Source organism: Erpetoichthys calabaricus, chromosome 10, assembly GCF_900747795.2.
Source record: "Erpetoichthys calabaricus chromosome 10, fErpCal1.3, whole genome shotgun sequence".
Classification (NCBI taxonomy): domain Eukaryota; kingdom Metazoa; phylum Chordata; class Cladistia; order Polypteriformes; family Polypteridae; genus Erpetoichthys; species Erpetoichthys calabaricus.
Genome location: NC_041403.2, coordinates 161,387,978 through 161,402,797, shown reverse-complemented (window position 1 = coordinate 161,402,797; position 14,820 = coordinate 161,387,978). Strand labels below are relative to the sequence as shown.

The 14,820-nt window shown below is 40.0% G+C and overlaps 1 protein-coding gene across 1 annotated transcript in view; it reads left to right on the top strand.

Annotated features, from left to right (window-relative positions):
- The window catches only part of LOC114659695 (scavenger receptor cysteine-rich type 1 protein M160), a 41,578-nt gene extending 31,371 nt beyond the window's left edge, over positions 1-10,207 (top strand). Inside the window, exons 8-11 of the mRNA XM_028812302.2 lie at positions 2,079-2,129; positions 3,039-3,152; positions 6,207-6,302; positions 9,471-10,207. Of these exons, the coding sequence (XP_028668135.2) occupies positions 2,079-2,129; positions 3,039-3,152; positions 6,207-6,292 (251 nt within the window). The 3' untranslated portion in view covers positions 6,293-6,302; positions 9,471-10,207. The remainder of the gene's footprint in view (positions 1-2,078; positions 2,130-3,038; positions 3,153-6,206; positions 6,303-9,470) is intronic.
- Positions 10,208-14,820: the final 4,613 nt, after the last annotated feature.

Here is a 14,820-nt window from a genome sequence, read left to right as displayed (position 1 = left end):
GTAACCAGTGTAGTGACATTAATACTGGTGTGATGGGCTCAGATTTTCTTTTCCTAGTTAAGATTCTAGCAGCTGCATTCTGCACCAATTGCAATCGATTGATGTCTTTTTTGGGTGGTCCTAAGAGGAGTGCGTTACAGTAACCTAGTCAACTAAAAACAAAAGCGTGAACTCATTTCTCAGCATCTTGCAGTGTTATAAGAGATCTAACTTTTGCTATATTTCTTAAGTGAAAAAATGCTGTCCAAGTATTCTGATTAATATGTGATTTAAACTTCAGGTCAGTCAATAATTACCCCTAAATTCTTTACCGCTGTCTTGACTTTAAAGCCTAATTGATCAGTTTATTTCTAATATCCTCATTATATCCATTTTTGCCAATTACTAAAATTTCAGTTTTCTCCTTATTTAGTTTGAGAAAATTACTACTCATCCATTCAGGAACATGAGTAAGACATTGTGTCAGTGAACCAGGAGAGTCGGGGTCATCAGGCGCTATTGATAAATACACTTGTGTGTCATCAGTATAGCTGTGGTAGCTCATGTTATGCCGTTAGATAATCTAACCTAATGGAAGCATGGAGATCGAAAAAAGTGGTGGACCCAAGATAGATCCTTGTGGAACATCATATAGAATATCATGTGTCTTTGAAGTATAATTACCACAACTAACAAAGAATTTATTAGGGTACAGTGAAATTCTTACCTGCAATCAACATGCAGTATGTCTCTACTCTGGTGCTATGATCAGTGAATAATTTCCCGCCAGGGTACAAATAAATTTCAATCTATCGTAACTATAAGGGGCATCACTGCACTGAGCCCCAAACCACAGACACAGTAATACCCAACATAGTTCCAGGTTTAAATAAAGGATTTTAATTGACAGTAAACACCTTCTTCATCAGAACACCAGCAAAACACATCAAATTACAAATCACCTCCAGGAGAACGTTGCCCACTGCCTCCCCACTCTGAATTGTTTAAGTGAGGCAGTGGGCTTTGTTTTAAATTTGAACCGGGAAGATATTTGTTTTGTGGGTGTCAGAATGATGAACGAAGGGCTGAATATGATGCAACAGGTCATCAAAATGCCAGAAAGACATTCAAACACATTTGCAATGCATCTGCTCATCAGGTAGGTCCCCCAGTTATGAGAACATTATACTCGCCCTTCCTTTACCGCTTTCGTTCAAAAGGCCCGACACTCCACCTTCTCCCTTTCTTCCTCTTAAAGTCAGTAATGGCGGGCACAACTCTTCTTCCATCAGCAGAGTCTCGCATCCTTTGCTGTGACATTATTAGCTATGGGGCACTGGCCAAACACTGTCACTTATTGACAAGGAGAATAACAGCATGCCGATCGAACGGGCTGTAACAAATCTAAATGTGTTTTGGTCATTCACCATGCACACGCATGATTCATGTAGTAAGTATAAATCAGGCTTTACTCTTCTGTGCTCACTTATGTTTTTTTCTGCAGCTGCCTAACGCATGTAATACACGCCACACCCATAAAATCTGTTTTCTGTTGATGTTTCTCATTCACATCACCACAAAAAGTGCAGTAAATTTTTTAAAATATGAAATGTTGCATATTTTCCATGCAAAGACAAGACAAAACACACTGTCATGTGCATTACTGACTTTTCTCCGCAGTGACATGTCACTACATGGTAAGCCACTGCCACCAAGCCTCCTAGTTGTGAAGTTGCATAACGTTGTTTCTTGCAAGAGAATTATTGCAGGGAAATGCTTCCAGACAGGAACTAAACATCGTTGTTCTTGCTGTAAATGGTGCAAATTTCCCTGAAGCATAAAACACATTATTTTCACAATTTTTTGCACAATAGTGTTTCATTTTGCAAAATAGTTTAGGTCATCACTGCTACATACGGCTCCAAAGAGCACCACAAAAAAAATTGTCATAAATTGTCATAAAATCCCCTGTGATACCGAGTGGCCTTTCTGACTTAGATGAATTGTTTTATGTTCTTGGTGTCAAACTGTTATTATGTGCCAAAATGTAAAAGTACTGAAATATTTACGCAGCTTTCAAACCTTTTATCCCCTCACAGTGTTCAGAAAAAAGGAAAGGCAGTGGATTGGACCCACACAGAGTCAAAGCGGTAAGAGCTTCCCTGATCCATGACATTTGAAACACAAAGAAATAACCCTAGCCATTATACATTCAATTCTGTTACGCTATGAAAATCTAGAAATCGAAATTAGATAAACTGGAAGAAACCCAGGGAGGAAGAGTATGGGCTCTTCATTTTATGAACCTTCAGTTTAAGGGATGAATTTTGATAAAGTGATAGTTAGAACAATCTAGACGAGAACAGGCCATTCAGCGCATCAAAGCTCGCCAGAACCAACCACTTAATTCTTCTTATATAATATCAACTTGAGTTTTGAAGGCTCCTAAAGTCCTGCTGTCTACCACACTACTTAGTAGCTTATTCCGTGTGTCTGTGGTTCCCTATGTAAGGAGCAACTTAATAATGATTTTGCAACATTTTTCCTCCAAAATAACATCAAGTCGAGTTTTGAAGGTCCCCAAAGTCCTCCTTTCTACTACACTACTTGGTCACTTATTACTCATGTGGCCGTGGTTCTCTGTGTAAAGAAAAACTACCTAATGTTTGTGCAAAATTTCCCCTTCACAAGTTTTCAACTGTGTCCCCGTTTTCTTGATGAACCCATTTTAAAATAGTCTCAATCCACTGGAATAATTCCATTCATAATTTTAAACGCTTTAATTATGTCTCCTCTTAATCTTTTTTAGCGTAAACAGTATATGCTCTGCTCATTTAATCTTTCTTCATAACTCATCCCCTGTAGCCCAGGAATCAGCCTCGTTGCTCTTCTATGGACCTTTTCTAGCGCTTGCTATGTCCTTTTTGTAGCCTGGAGACCAAAACTGCACCCAGTACTCCAGATGAGGCCTCACCAGTGTGATATAATGACGGGTGAGGCCTGTGTCTTTCATTTGTCTAATCCAGTGTTCTAAGATTTTGTATATCTGTCATTTGCAGTGTCTTTTCACCGCAATCAACATGCGCTACAGCCAAGTCCCAGACTGGCGGACAGCAACAGTGACAATGACTACACATTCACACCATCAAAACGACAGTCTGCAACGTACCCAGGTGAGTATGTAGGTGGGCTATTGTTGTTCAAACGCATATTTACTGTTCAGAATTTTTTATTTTGCTGAGTATCTGTGACGTAGGAAAAGCAAGAAATAACGTGGCTGACCCTGCTCTCTGACCACCACATGTGAAAACACATTTTCCACTCGGAGATTAATAAAGTATGTCAAATAAAAATCAAGAAATCTGCTTGCCCACTGTTTTACCATTCATATTCCCGTTATGCAATAAATCAGTTCCTTTTCAAGTCCTTACTTATTTAACTAATTTTAACAAATTACTGTATTTTGATTAATATTAATAGCTATGGAACATATTTCAGTTCCTTTTCTCATTCTATAGGCTAGTATTGATACTGATTTTATGCTAGCATTGGTCATTTTGTATTAACAGATATTTCCCAATTGCTATTTATTGAGTGCTACTCTATTGGGTATACTTTCCAAAATGTTACGTTAAAAGAAAAACGAACAAAAATCAGCCACAGACCATCCACCTTGATAACGGATCAATCAATGCCATTTTTACGTCACTTGAATTGCAGTCTGCTGTGTATGAAAGTATTGAGCCACCACAAGCCTCCTCGTGCTCCATTTTGAACTTCATTGTAAAGTGCTGTTTAAAAGCACAGCTTTAATTTTGTTAACTAACACATGGAGATGCATTCTATTATCGCTATTACTTTTGAATACGACTCTTTGTTACGGAACTGTTTCATAAACAAAAACTGCAATAACTGACACTTGGATGAAATAAATAAAACATTTTCAAACTTTCAAACCAGTTAGCTTAGTCGCCAAACACACCTCCGTACATTGTCTAACTAATTTGACAGTGCAAAGAGCTCTGAGGCAGGTGACATAAATTCCACATTTTATTCTTTTACACAATAAACGATGCAAATGGCCCTCCTCCAATTTTACTGACTCCGTGTTTACAAGCCTTTGGATGGTTGTGTCTGTTTTATTTGTAAGTATTAAGATTTATCTTTTATTAAGAATTCTTTTTATTAACAAAAGGCCTGTAGTTTGAAATGGCATAAGGATGTTGTAACTGTCATGTAGTTTACTTGACTAACTGCTAAATTCACATTTACTGTTATTTATTTATTCCTTATTAAAATACTGGAAGGACATACAGTGCATCCGGAAAGTATTCACAGCGCATCACTTTTTCCACATTTTGTTATGTTACAGTCTTATTCCAAAATGGATTAAATTCATTTTTTTCCTCAGAATTCTACACACAACACCCCATAATGACAATGTGAAAAAAGGTTTCTTGAAGTTTTTGCAAATTTATTAAAAATAAAAAAACTGAGAAATCCCATGTCCATAAGTATTCACAGCCTTTGCTCAATACTTTGTCGATGCACCTTTGGCAGCAATTACAGCCTCAAGTCTTGTTGAATATGATGCCACAAGCTTGGCACACCTATCCTTGGCCAGTTTGGTCCATTCCTCTTTGCAGCACCTCTCAAGCTCCATCAGGTTGGATGGGAAGCGTCGGTGCACAGCCATTTTAAGATCTCTCCAGAGATGTTCAATCGGATTCAAGTCTGGGCTCTGGCTGGGCCACTCAAGGACATTCACAGAGTTGTCCTGAAGCCACTCCTTTGATATCTTGGCTGTGTGCTTAGGATCGTTGTCCTGCTGAAAGATGAACCGTCGCCCCAGTCTGAGGTCAAGAGCGCTCTGGAGCAGGTTTTCATCCAGGATGTCTCTGTACATTGCTGCAGTCATCTTTCCCTTTATCCTGACTAGTCTCCCAGTTCCTGCCGCTGAAAAACATCCCCACAGCATGATGCTGCCACCACCATGCTTCACTGTAGGGATGGTATTGGCCTGGTGATGAGCTTTGCCTGGTTTCCTCCAAACATGACGCCTGGCATTCACACCAAAGAGTTCAATCTTTGTCTCATCAGACCAGAGAATTTTCTTTCTCATGGTCTGAGAGTCCTTCAGGTGTCATTTGGCAAACTCCAAGCGGGCTGCCATGTGCCTTTTACTAAGGAGTGGCTTCCGTCTGGCCACTCTACCATACAGGCCTGATTGGTGGATTGCTGCAGAGATGGTTGTCCTTCTGGAAGGTTCTCCTCTCTCCACAGAGGACCTCTGGAGCTCTGACAGATTGACCAACCGGTTCTTGGTCACCTCCCTGACTAAGGCCCTTCTCCCCCAATTGCTCAGTTTCGATGGCCAGCCAGCTCTAAGAAGAGTCCTGGTGGTTTCAAACTTCTTCCACTTACGGATGATGGAGGCCACTGTGCTCACTGGGACCTTCAAAGCAGCAGAAATTTTTCAGTAACCTTCCCCAGATTTGTGCCTCAAGACAATCCTGTCTCGGAGGTCTACAGACAATTCCTTTGACTTCATGCTTGGTTTGTGCTCTGACATGAACTGTCAACTGTGGGACCTTATATAGACAGGTGTGTGCCTTTCCAAATCATGTCCAGACAACTGAATTTACCACAGGTGGACTCCAATGAAGCTGCAGAAACATCTCAAGGATGATCAGGAGAAACAGGATGCACCTGAGCTAAATTTCGAGCTTCACAGCAAAGGCTGTGAATACTTATGTACATGTGCTTTCTCAATTTTTTTATTTTTAATAAATTTGCAAAAACCTCAAGTAAACTTTTTTCACGTTGTCATTATGGGGTGTTGTGTGTAGAATTCCGAGGAAAAAAATAGAATTTAATCCATTTTGGAATAAGGCTGTAACATAACAAAATGTGGAAAAAGTGATGCGCTGTGAATACTTTCCGGATGCACTGTGTGCTTTTCATCCATTGCTTTTATATTTTCATGTGTTTAAAAAGTAAACTAAGTAGTGAGGTAACTTTTCCAGGACGTAACAAGTAAAGTAGTCCTGTTACAGTTTGTTACTGAGAAGTAATTCATTATTTATTGAGTTGAGTTACTTTATTTGAGGAACCCTGGCAGTCGGTGGTCTCTGTAGGGTTTCTCCTGAGGCAACTTTTTCTGTAACTCACAAAAGTCCCTGTGTGTAAACATGAACAGCTCATTCAGATGTCCTCTCATTTTACAGCTCTGGAGCGGGCTTTGGTCAATCTGAACTCTGGGGCTTCCTCTGCTCGGAACAGTGGGTATGACTACGAGCCACGGGCGTGTTGATTGTTTTCAGGTGAGGCGATCTCATGGAGGACGTTGGTTATTGATAAAAACATATGGAAGTTACAGGATACCTGACCGGCCAAAACTGTTAAGATGTTTACTATCGGTAGTATGATTAAATGAGCCATGAATTATTTCCTTTCCAGTCCCTTCTATTTCAATACAGGGTTGCAGAGGGGTTGCAGCATGAAGGGTGTGCCAGTCTATCACAAGGCAATCTTTATAAATGAATAGAGTATGTATTATTGCCAGATGAGAGGAACTCGCTAAATTTGTTAGTGAGTTGATCTACTCTCACACCCTAAACTTCTCTACGTCATGTCCCCAGTCTTCCCCAAGGTCTCTTCTCAGGAGGAATCCTAACTAGACCTCTTCAACTGCCTTCTCTCAAAGTTCTTACTAAATGCCTGTGATCTTCACCCAGTCTCTAAGGCTGAGCCCAGAAACCATGCAAAGGAAGTCTCATTTCTGCCACTTGCGTCCGCAATCAAGTCGTTTCAGTCACTACTCAAAACTAGGTGAGTACGGGAACATTCATCCGGCAGTACACTGAAAGCTTTTCCTTTTGGCTCAGCTCTCTCTTCACCATGACTTTCCACTACAATGTCTGCATAACTGCTGAAGTTGCTTCGATCCACCTAGTCACATGTCCCTGGAGTCAATTTTAGGATCTGGTTTAGTCCACCAAGGTCGCACAAACCAAAATGAACCAGACTCTTATGACTCCTCCTACAGATAGTGGGCACGTCGGACGACGGCCCCACATGTAAAGGCCCAACTACTGTGTGCCTATTGATGGCCTCAGTTTCCATTTTCTGGGCAAGACTGATGGGTTTTTGATAAAACTTTTTCATAAGGGTTACCATATATACTCGCGTATAAGTCGGGTCTTGAAACCCGAAAAATCGATCATAAAATCAGACACCGACTTATACACCCGTTCAAAAATACAACAGTTAATTTTTTTTTTCTACATCTTCTTGCTTCCTCCAATCTCGCACGAGTTTCTCAAGACACATCGAATTTTATTGCAGCAGCTCAGTTACCAATTTATTTCGCTACTTCAACGACTTTTAATTTAAAACCAGCTTCATATTTTCATCGTAGATAAGGGATGCTCTTACAATAAAGGTGTATGAAGGTGTGAGATACAAAAAAACACAAAACAGTGCAAACGTCACTTCAGAATAGTTCGGGTATTACCGTGGGGTCACGTAGGCACGATACATAGAAAAAAAAGGCAGTGTGTTCCATGGTTACTCTCCCAGGCGAGCGTTAGCATATCATAATCTCTTGGACCAATAGCGTTGAGTTTTCTGCATTCAACTTAAACGATCAACATCATAAAATACTGCAAATTATATGGTAAAATCAATTCCTGACTTATACGCGAGAGAACTTAAACAATAGTATATATGGTAATTGAACTGCACTTAGTCAGGTTCCTTATCTAGGACCAATTTACCTTGGGTGACATTACCAGGGACAACTTCACCAGACACTGCAGCTCTTAGGATCATTGGGACACACAAACCTCTCCACCTCAATGAAGTGGTGAATCTTGTGAGGAGTTAAGTCCAATGATTGGCTGCTATTCTTTGGTTGTCTTTAGATCATGCAGAGAAATTTCACAGAAACAGGTGCACCCCATGCTGCAACCACTAATCCCTTATGATGCTCCCCTAATCCAGGATGGTAATGTCCCCCTACACACAGTTATTTCATGAGCGGTTTCGCAACACCAGGACGAAGTCAGCACCCTCCATGGACTCCTCAATCATCAGATCTTAACATCATAGAATCTTTTTTGAGGCTCTCTGGAGCATGGAGTAGATTTCCATCTTTTTCATCACTTAAAGTACTTTAAGTTTTTCTTCTTGAAAAAAAGAGCAATTTCCCATTACGTACACTTCAGGACTCCTATGACAGAATTCCAAGAAAGACTGAAGCTTTTTTCAAAGCAAAGTGCACCTGTAGACCTTATTAGGTCTTTGAAATTAATTTGTTAGATATTTCTATTATTTTGTCCATGCTAGTATGATTCCGGGCGGCACGGTGGCAGCGCTGCTGCCTCGCAGTTAGGAGACCTTGGTTCGCTTCCCGGGTCCTCCCCGTGTCTGCGTGGGTTTCCTCTAGGCACTCCGGTTTCCTCCCACAGTCCAAAGACATGCAGGTTAGGTGGATTGGCGATTCTAAATTGGCCCTAGTGTGTGCTTGGTGTGTTTGTGTGTGTCCTGCGGTGGGTTGGCACCCTGCCCAGGATTGGTTCCTGCCTTGTGCCCTGTGTTGGCTGGGATTGGCTCCAGCAGACCCCCGTGACCCTGTGTTCGGATTCAGCGGGTTGGAAAATGGATGGATGGATAGTATGATTCCCTACCGATTCTTTAGCGCACTTAACTAAGTAGAGCAAGGTTCTCAAACTCCGGTCCTGGAGGGCCCCAATGGTTGCAGGTTTTCATTCCAACCTTTTTCTTAATTAGTGACCTGTCTTTGCTGCTACTTCACTTATTTTGAATTCATTTTAATTGACTTGCTCTTGAAGACTCATACGACTTAGTTGTTTCTTTTTCCTTAATTATTTGCCAAACAATAATGAGATACAAAATGAACCAAAACATGACCAGCAAACTGTGGCCATCATACAATATCTGAAAATAAAGAAAGACGAAGGTCTCAGGAATGCTGATCTGCTCAGGTCCATAAAACATTTTATCTGTGCTCTTAGAAAAGAGAAAATCAACCATTTCAGAAATGTCTCCTATTGCACAATGAGAGCAGCAACAAGCCACGGAAGTAAAGAATGAGTTTATCTAACGACAAGACTCAGCACCTAATTAAGCAACTACTTGGAGTGAAATTAGAAAGTTTGAGGCCCTGACTTATTGGGTCTTCTGTTGGATCACTCACTTCCCATTTCATTTCTTTTTAAGGAAAGTAATGAAGCAATTCAGAGAAACGATGAAGAAATTCCAGGGAACAAATCTTAAAAAAACAAGTCAATTAAAATTATTTCAAAAGAAGTTCATTAGCAGCAAAAACAGGTCACTAATTAAGAAAAGGGTTAGAAAGAAAACCTGCAGCCACTGCGGCCCTCCAGGACAGGAGTTTGAAAACCCTCAAGTAGAGTGTATGTCAAACTGAATTACTTGGCCATTACCTTCACTTTTCTCTTTTTCAGTTACTGACTGCCAGAAGGGCTCAAAAAAGGTGAAATAGAAAGATCCATCATAGAAGATGACTACAATTATGTTGGAGGATAACAAGATCAGTTTATCTGTACAGAAAAATCACAGTTTGGATTGCCAATCAAGTCAGCAATAGTGGAATATGAGTTGTCTCTTATCTACTGGGGAAAGTCCATTCACTGTTGGGAAGAAGATCAGTCAGGAACCAGGACCTATTCCAAATGGACTTTCTGCTCAACACGATATGGCATGCCTGACTTCATACTGTAAATTGTTTTTACTTTTGAACTGAATTAGCATTTATTAACGATAAACACACATAAAACTGCCATATGAATGAAAGAAATAATTACCTAGCTTCCAGATTCCCATTGTGCCTGACACCGTTTCTCGTGGTGCCATATAGTTCTGGGTGCCGCTTTCTCCAATGAATGCCAGTCACATGAAGTACAAAGAATGTGGAATAGCAGATGAAATGTTGTGCCAAGAAATCTGCACATCTGAGAGTGTGAGGAACAGAAACCCCGAGCCACCAAAACAAATAAATTATATAAATAGTTTTAATTTACAATAATGCTACAAAAAATGTACACAGTATCCCTGAAAGGCATGGGACTTCAAAAATGAATGAATAAACACAGCAGTCCTGCAGATTAATGTAAGCTTATTACAAAAGAACACTGAATGTGAATGTGTGAACGACCAATAAACAAACCTCAGCTAGAGACAATTTGTGGATTTCTTTTTGAGAAAGAATCAGATCAGTTGTAATTTATTAAAAATTAAATAAAATAGAACAATAAAAGGTTATCAAGTAATGAAACAGATGGAAAAACCAGCACATGGCATGAAAATGTTTCACTCCCTACCACTGGACTAAAAAAAAAATTAGTCCAGTGGTAGGGAGTGAATTACGACTTTTATGACAGAGCCCTGAAAACCCTTCATGCTTCACTTCCATGAACTAATGTGATCAATGGTAAGGGCCTGCTTTCAGAAACCAACCTCTAGTGAGCACACAATTAACAAAATGATACTGAAAGAATGAAGGTGAATAACGCATGATAGGTTGCACTCAAGAGTGGGAATAAAACAACACAAACAAAAGGAAATCGCAAATGAAATTATATGAACCCAGAAAGCCCAATTCTCTAAAATTATTAAGAAACCAGTAACGGTGTACTGCACGATAACGTGCAGTGAATACATTTGACTTGAGCATTCATAGTTTTCCTACTCTTTCTCTGTATGTTTAGCATTTGTTGGGATAATGGGAGGGTTTGGGCTAGGCCTCTTGGTTCTAGTGAAGGGTACTGTTAATGTTACGACCTACAAAGACATTATGGACAGTTGTGTGCTTACAACTTGTGGCAACAGTTAAGAGAAGGCAGCATATCCCTGTGCACAAATCCTGATCCATAAAGATATGGAGGAACTCAAGTGGCCTGCACAGAGCCCTCACCTTAACCCTACAAAATACCTGTAGGGAGAATTACTTCACATCTTCTGGTCCAACCTCACAAATGTTCTTTCGGGTGAATTGGCACACATTCCCACAAACACACTCCAGAATCTTGTGGAAAGGCTTCTCTGAAGAGCCGCAATGATGGGCCCAACTCCATATGAATCTCCATGGTTTTGGAATGGGATGTCCAACAATGTCATATGGGTGTGATAGATAGATAGATAGATAGATAGATAGATAGATAGATAGATAGATAGATAGATAGATAGATAGATAGATAGATAGATAGATAGATAGATAGATACTTTATTAATCCCAAGGGGAAATTCACATTATGGTCAGAAGTCTACAAATTTCTGGCCATATAGTGTAGGATGGCGTCCTGTCTCGAGTCAGTTGCTACCAAAATCTCAAAATGGCATTTATTAGAAATATAACAAAAGGAAAAGTGCATGGATATCATGAAATAAACTCAAAATGCAAGTGCCCATCCACTTTCTAAGCCTGACTATTCATTAAAGATGTAAAGTCCAACTTGGCAGCATTGGCTGCAAACGCATCCCAACAAAGTCACACTGGTCAGTTAATATCAAATGTACATCTTTGAGATATACGGGGAAACACCTGAACAACCCAAAAAAAATTTTAAAATGCCACAACCAATCCAGGACTCCAGAGAAATGAGGCATTGACCTTTAAAGCGTTGTGCCGTGACAAAAAATACAAGAATGCTGATAAAGCTACAGTATGTTAGTGACATTCTCGTGGAAAATCATATGACATGACACCAATGGCTTGTTCATATAAATACAGAATTTTATGTAGGTGAAAAGTGTGCTGAACATGACGGAAGTTCACACCTACAACAATTCAATTCATGAACAGAGACACAAGAGTGACTAAGTGTTCCATATCAGCAATGGTTCCAAAACAGCAGGGGAAATTTATAGTCATATATTATGGACCAAAATGGGCCAAAATGAATCAAAATGAGAGCGCCATAACCAAGAAAATAAGCTGAAACGAAACAGGTGCTTAGTGGTGTGATCTTGCTAATGCTCATCTTTGCTGTTGTCATACTTCAACATTTTTTTCCTGACATTCTGTGGTCATGGCTTCAAGCAGACATTGTTGATACGGTCTAATCTGCAGACTTACACTTTACAAGATATTAAACACCAAGCCCTTATAAGTTAAAAATTTATTTGACACATTTTCCCAATTTCTGAACCCACGTCTTCTTCTGAAGTGTTTCCCACTTTTCACAGCCTCGTCCATTCTCTTCTGTTGTACACTTACTCACCTGATAGCCCTTCTTTCTGGTCTTTCTCTTCTATCCAAACACTTCTATCTCCATGACTGTTCTCCTCACATTGTTGACCTCTTGTCTCATGATATGCCCGTACCACTGCATCCTTCTTTCCAGTCTTTACTTAAAGAGATTTTCCCAACTATTAACTCCACCTCCGATTCTCTCATTCCTGATTTATCAAGGTGTGTTAGTCCACACATCCAGCTCAACATCCTCACGTCTGTAGCTTCTAGTTTCCTTTCATGCATCCAGGTTTCTGGTCCAAATATCAATGTTGGTCTGACCACAGTGTCAAGCATTGTACCCTTCATTCTTACACAGATTCTTCTGCCACATAACACTCCGGATACCTTTTTCCATTTTTTTTTCAAACTGATTGCATTTCATGGTTCACTTCTAGAACAAAATAGAGCTTTGAGAGGCAGATAGAAGAGGGGACAAGTAAAATGCAAGGGCAAATCAAAAAGTGAAGGTGATTTGAAAATTACACCATAACTGCAATGGAGAGAAGCTGACATAACATGTTCAGAATGGCTTTATGGGTAGTTGCAACACACACAGCATAACACTCTTCTGTTTGTCTAGTTGAAGCCAAGGTCAAATGAACATGGATGCTTAACTGCAGGATTGCCAACAAATACAAGCGGGAGCAAAGTCTAAAGACAAAACTCTCAGTTTACCACTCTATCAATATCCATGTCCTTACCTATGGTCATGAGCTGTGGGATATCGTGAGTACAAGCAGCAGAAATGGGCTTCTTTGCTGACCTTCTCACCATGACAGGGTGAAAAGATGAGCAATTTTGGACTGCCTTGGAGTAAAGTCACTGCTCCTCCAGACTGATAGAAGCCAGTTAAGGTGGTTTGGACCAATTGTAATGCTGACCTGCAAGGCAGCTCCCCTACAGTACAGCTGCTCCAGTCACATCCCACTGAGGCACACCCAGGACACACTGGAGGGATTACCTCTCTTGGCCAGCTTGAGAATGCCTGGTAATTCCACAGGAAGTGCTAGAAAGAGTAGCTAAGGACATGGAAATCTGAGCTGACCTGCTTGGCATGTTGCAACCATGATCCCCACCAGGAAATATAGTTTTCCGAAAATGATGGGACGATAAAAAAGCTGAAAAGTTTTGTAGTTAGCAATATTCTCATTGTGAACGTGATGCCAGAATAATTTCATGACCTTTATGTATAGCTTTGCCATTCTGAATTTTGGCGAGTTTAATGACGGGCTCATAACCAGCATGTACCTACAAGCCCACCTTTCACTAAACACAATTTCTTGGCTTGATAATGACTTCCTAGACAGAGTGTCTGAAGCAGAAGTGCACCTACATGTTTTTGCAGGATTCCAAATTTGTGCCTCTGAAGGTAAAATGCATCGGGTGCAACAGAGGAACCAACCCCATTGAGGAGATCAATCTATAAAAATAACTTAGAAAATGTAAGCATGGAGTAATATTCAGGTGCATTCAGGGACTGGTATGAAGGTTGGAGCATTTTTTGTTACTTGAAAGTGTCAGCATAGTTTTGGTTATTAAATATTTTTGTAACAGTGAGTGATATTAAAAAATAACTAATACAACACAAATGCATGTGTTAGAAGACTAAAATAAATAAAGTGGATTCTGAAAGTTTTTAGACCCCCTCACTTTTGGCACGATTTATTGAGTTATAGATTTCATTTTAAATGGATGCATTTGCCATGCTTTGTATTTACTTTTAAATTTACACTCAATAACCAATAAGTGAAAAAAACATTTTTGTCAGAACGGTTAGCATATTTATTAAAACAAATCAAAAAATAAAACCTCTAAGTATTCAGAGCCTTTGCTGTGGCACTCCAAAATATGGTCAGGTTATTCTGCTTGCTTTAATTCTCCTTGAGATGTTTCTAAAACTTGGACTGGAGCGCACTTGTGGAAAACTGAATTGACTGGACATCATTTGGAAAGGGACACATGTACTTATGTATTAAGGTCCCACAATTCACAACACATTATCAGGGCAAAAACCAAGCCATAATCAAATTGAGGTCATTGAGGCATAGATCAGGGCAAGGGGATAACACCATTTCTAAAGTTCTGAATGATCCCAGGAGTACAATGGAAGAAGTTTGTAAACACCAAGACCTCTCCTGGAGTTTCCTGTCCTGCTAAATTGAGTAAATGGACAAAAAGGGATTTGACCAAGAGCCCAATGGTTAATCTCCTCCAAAAAACTATCACAAGGACAACCATCTCAGCAGCACTCCACCAGTCAGGTGTTTACAGTAGAGGGGTTTGGACAGCAGCCACACTTGAGTAAAATGAATTTAAGGGAATCTGAGAACATGGGCAAAAGGATTCTCTGGTTTGACGAGATAAAACTTTAACTCTTTGGGAAGAACACCAAGTACTAGATTTGGCAAAAAAACTGTTCTTCACCTGCCTAATACCATCACTACAGTGAATCATGACGGTGGTAGCATCATGGTAAAGGGGTGCTTCTCGGCGTCATGGACAGGAAAACTGGTAGAACTGAGTGAAGAATGAATTTGGCCAAATACAGAGAGATCCTTAAA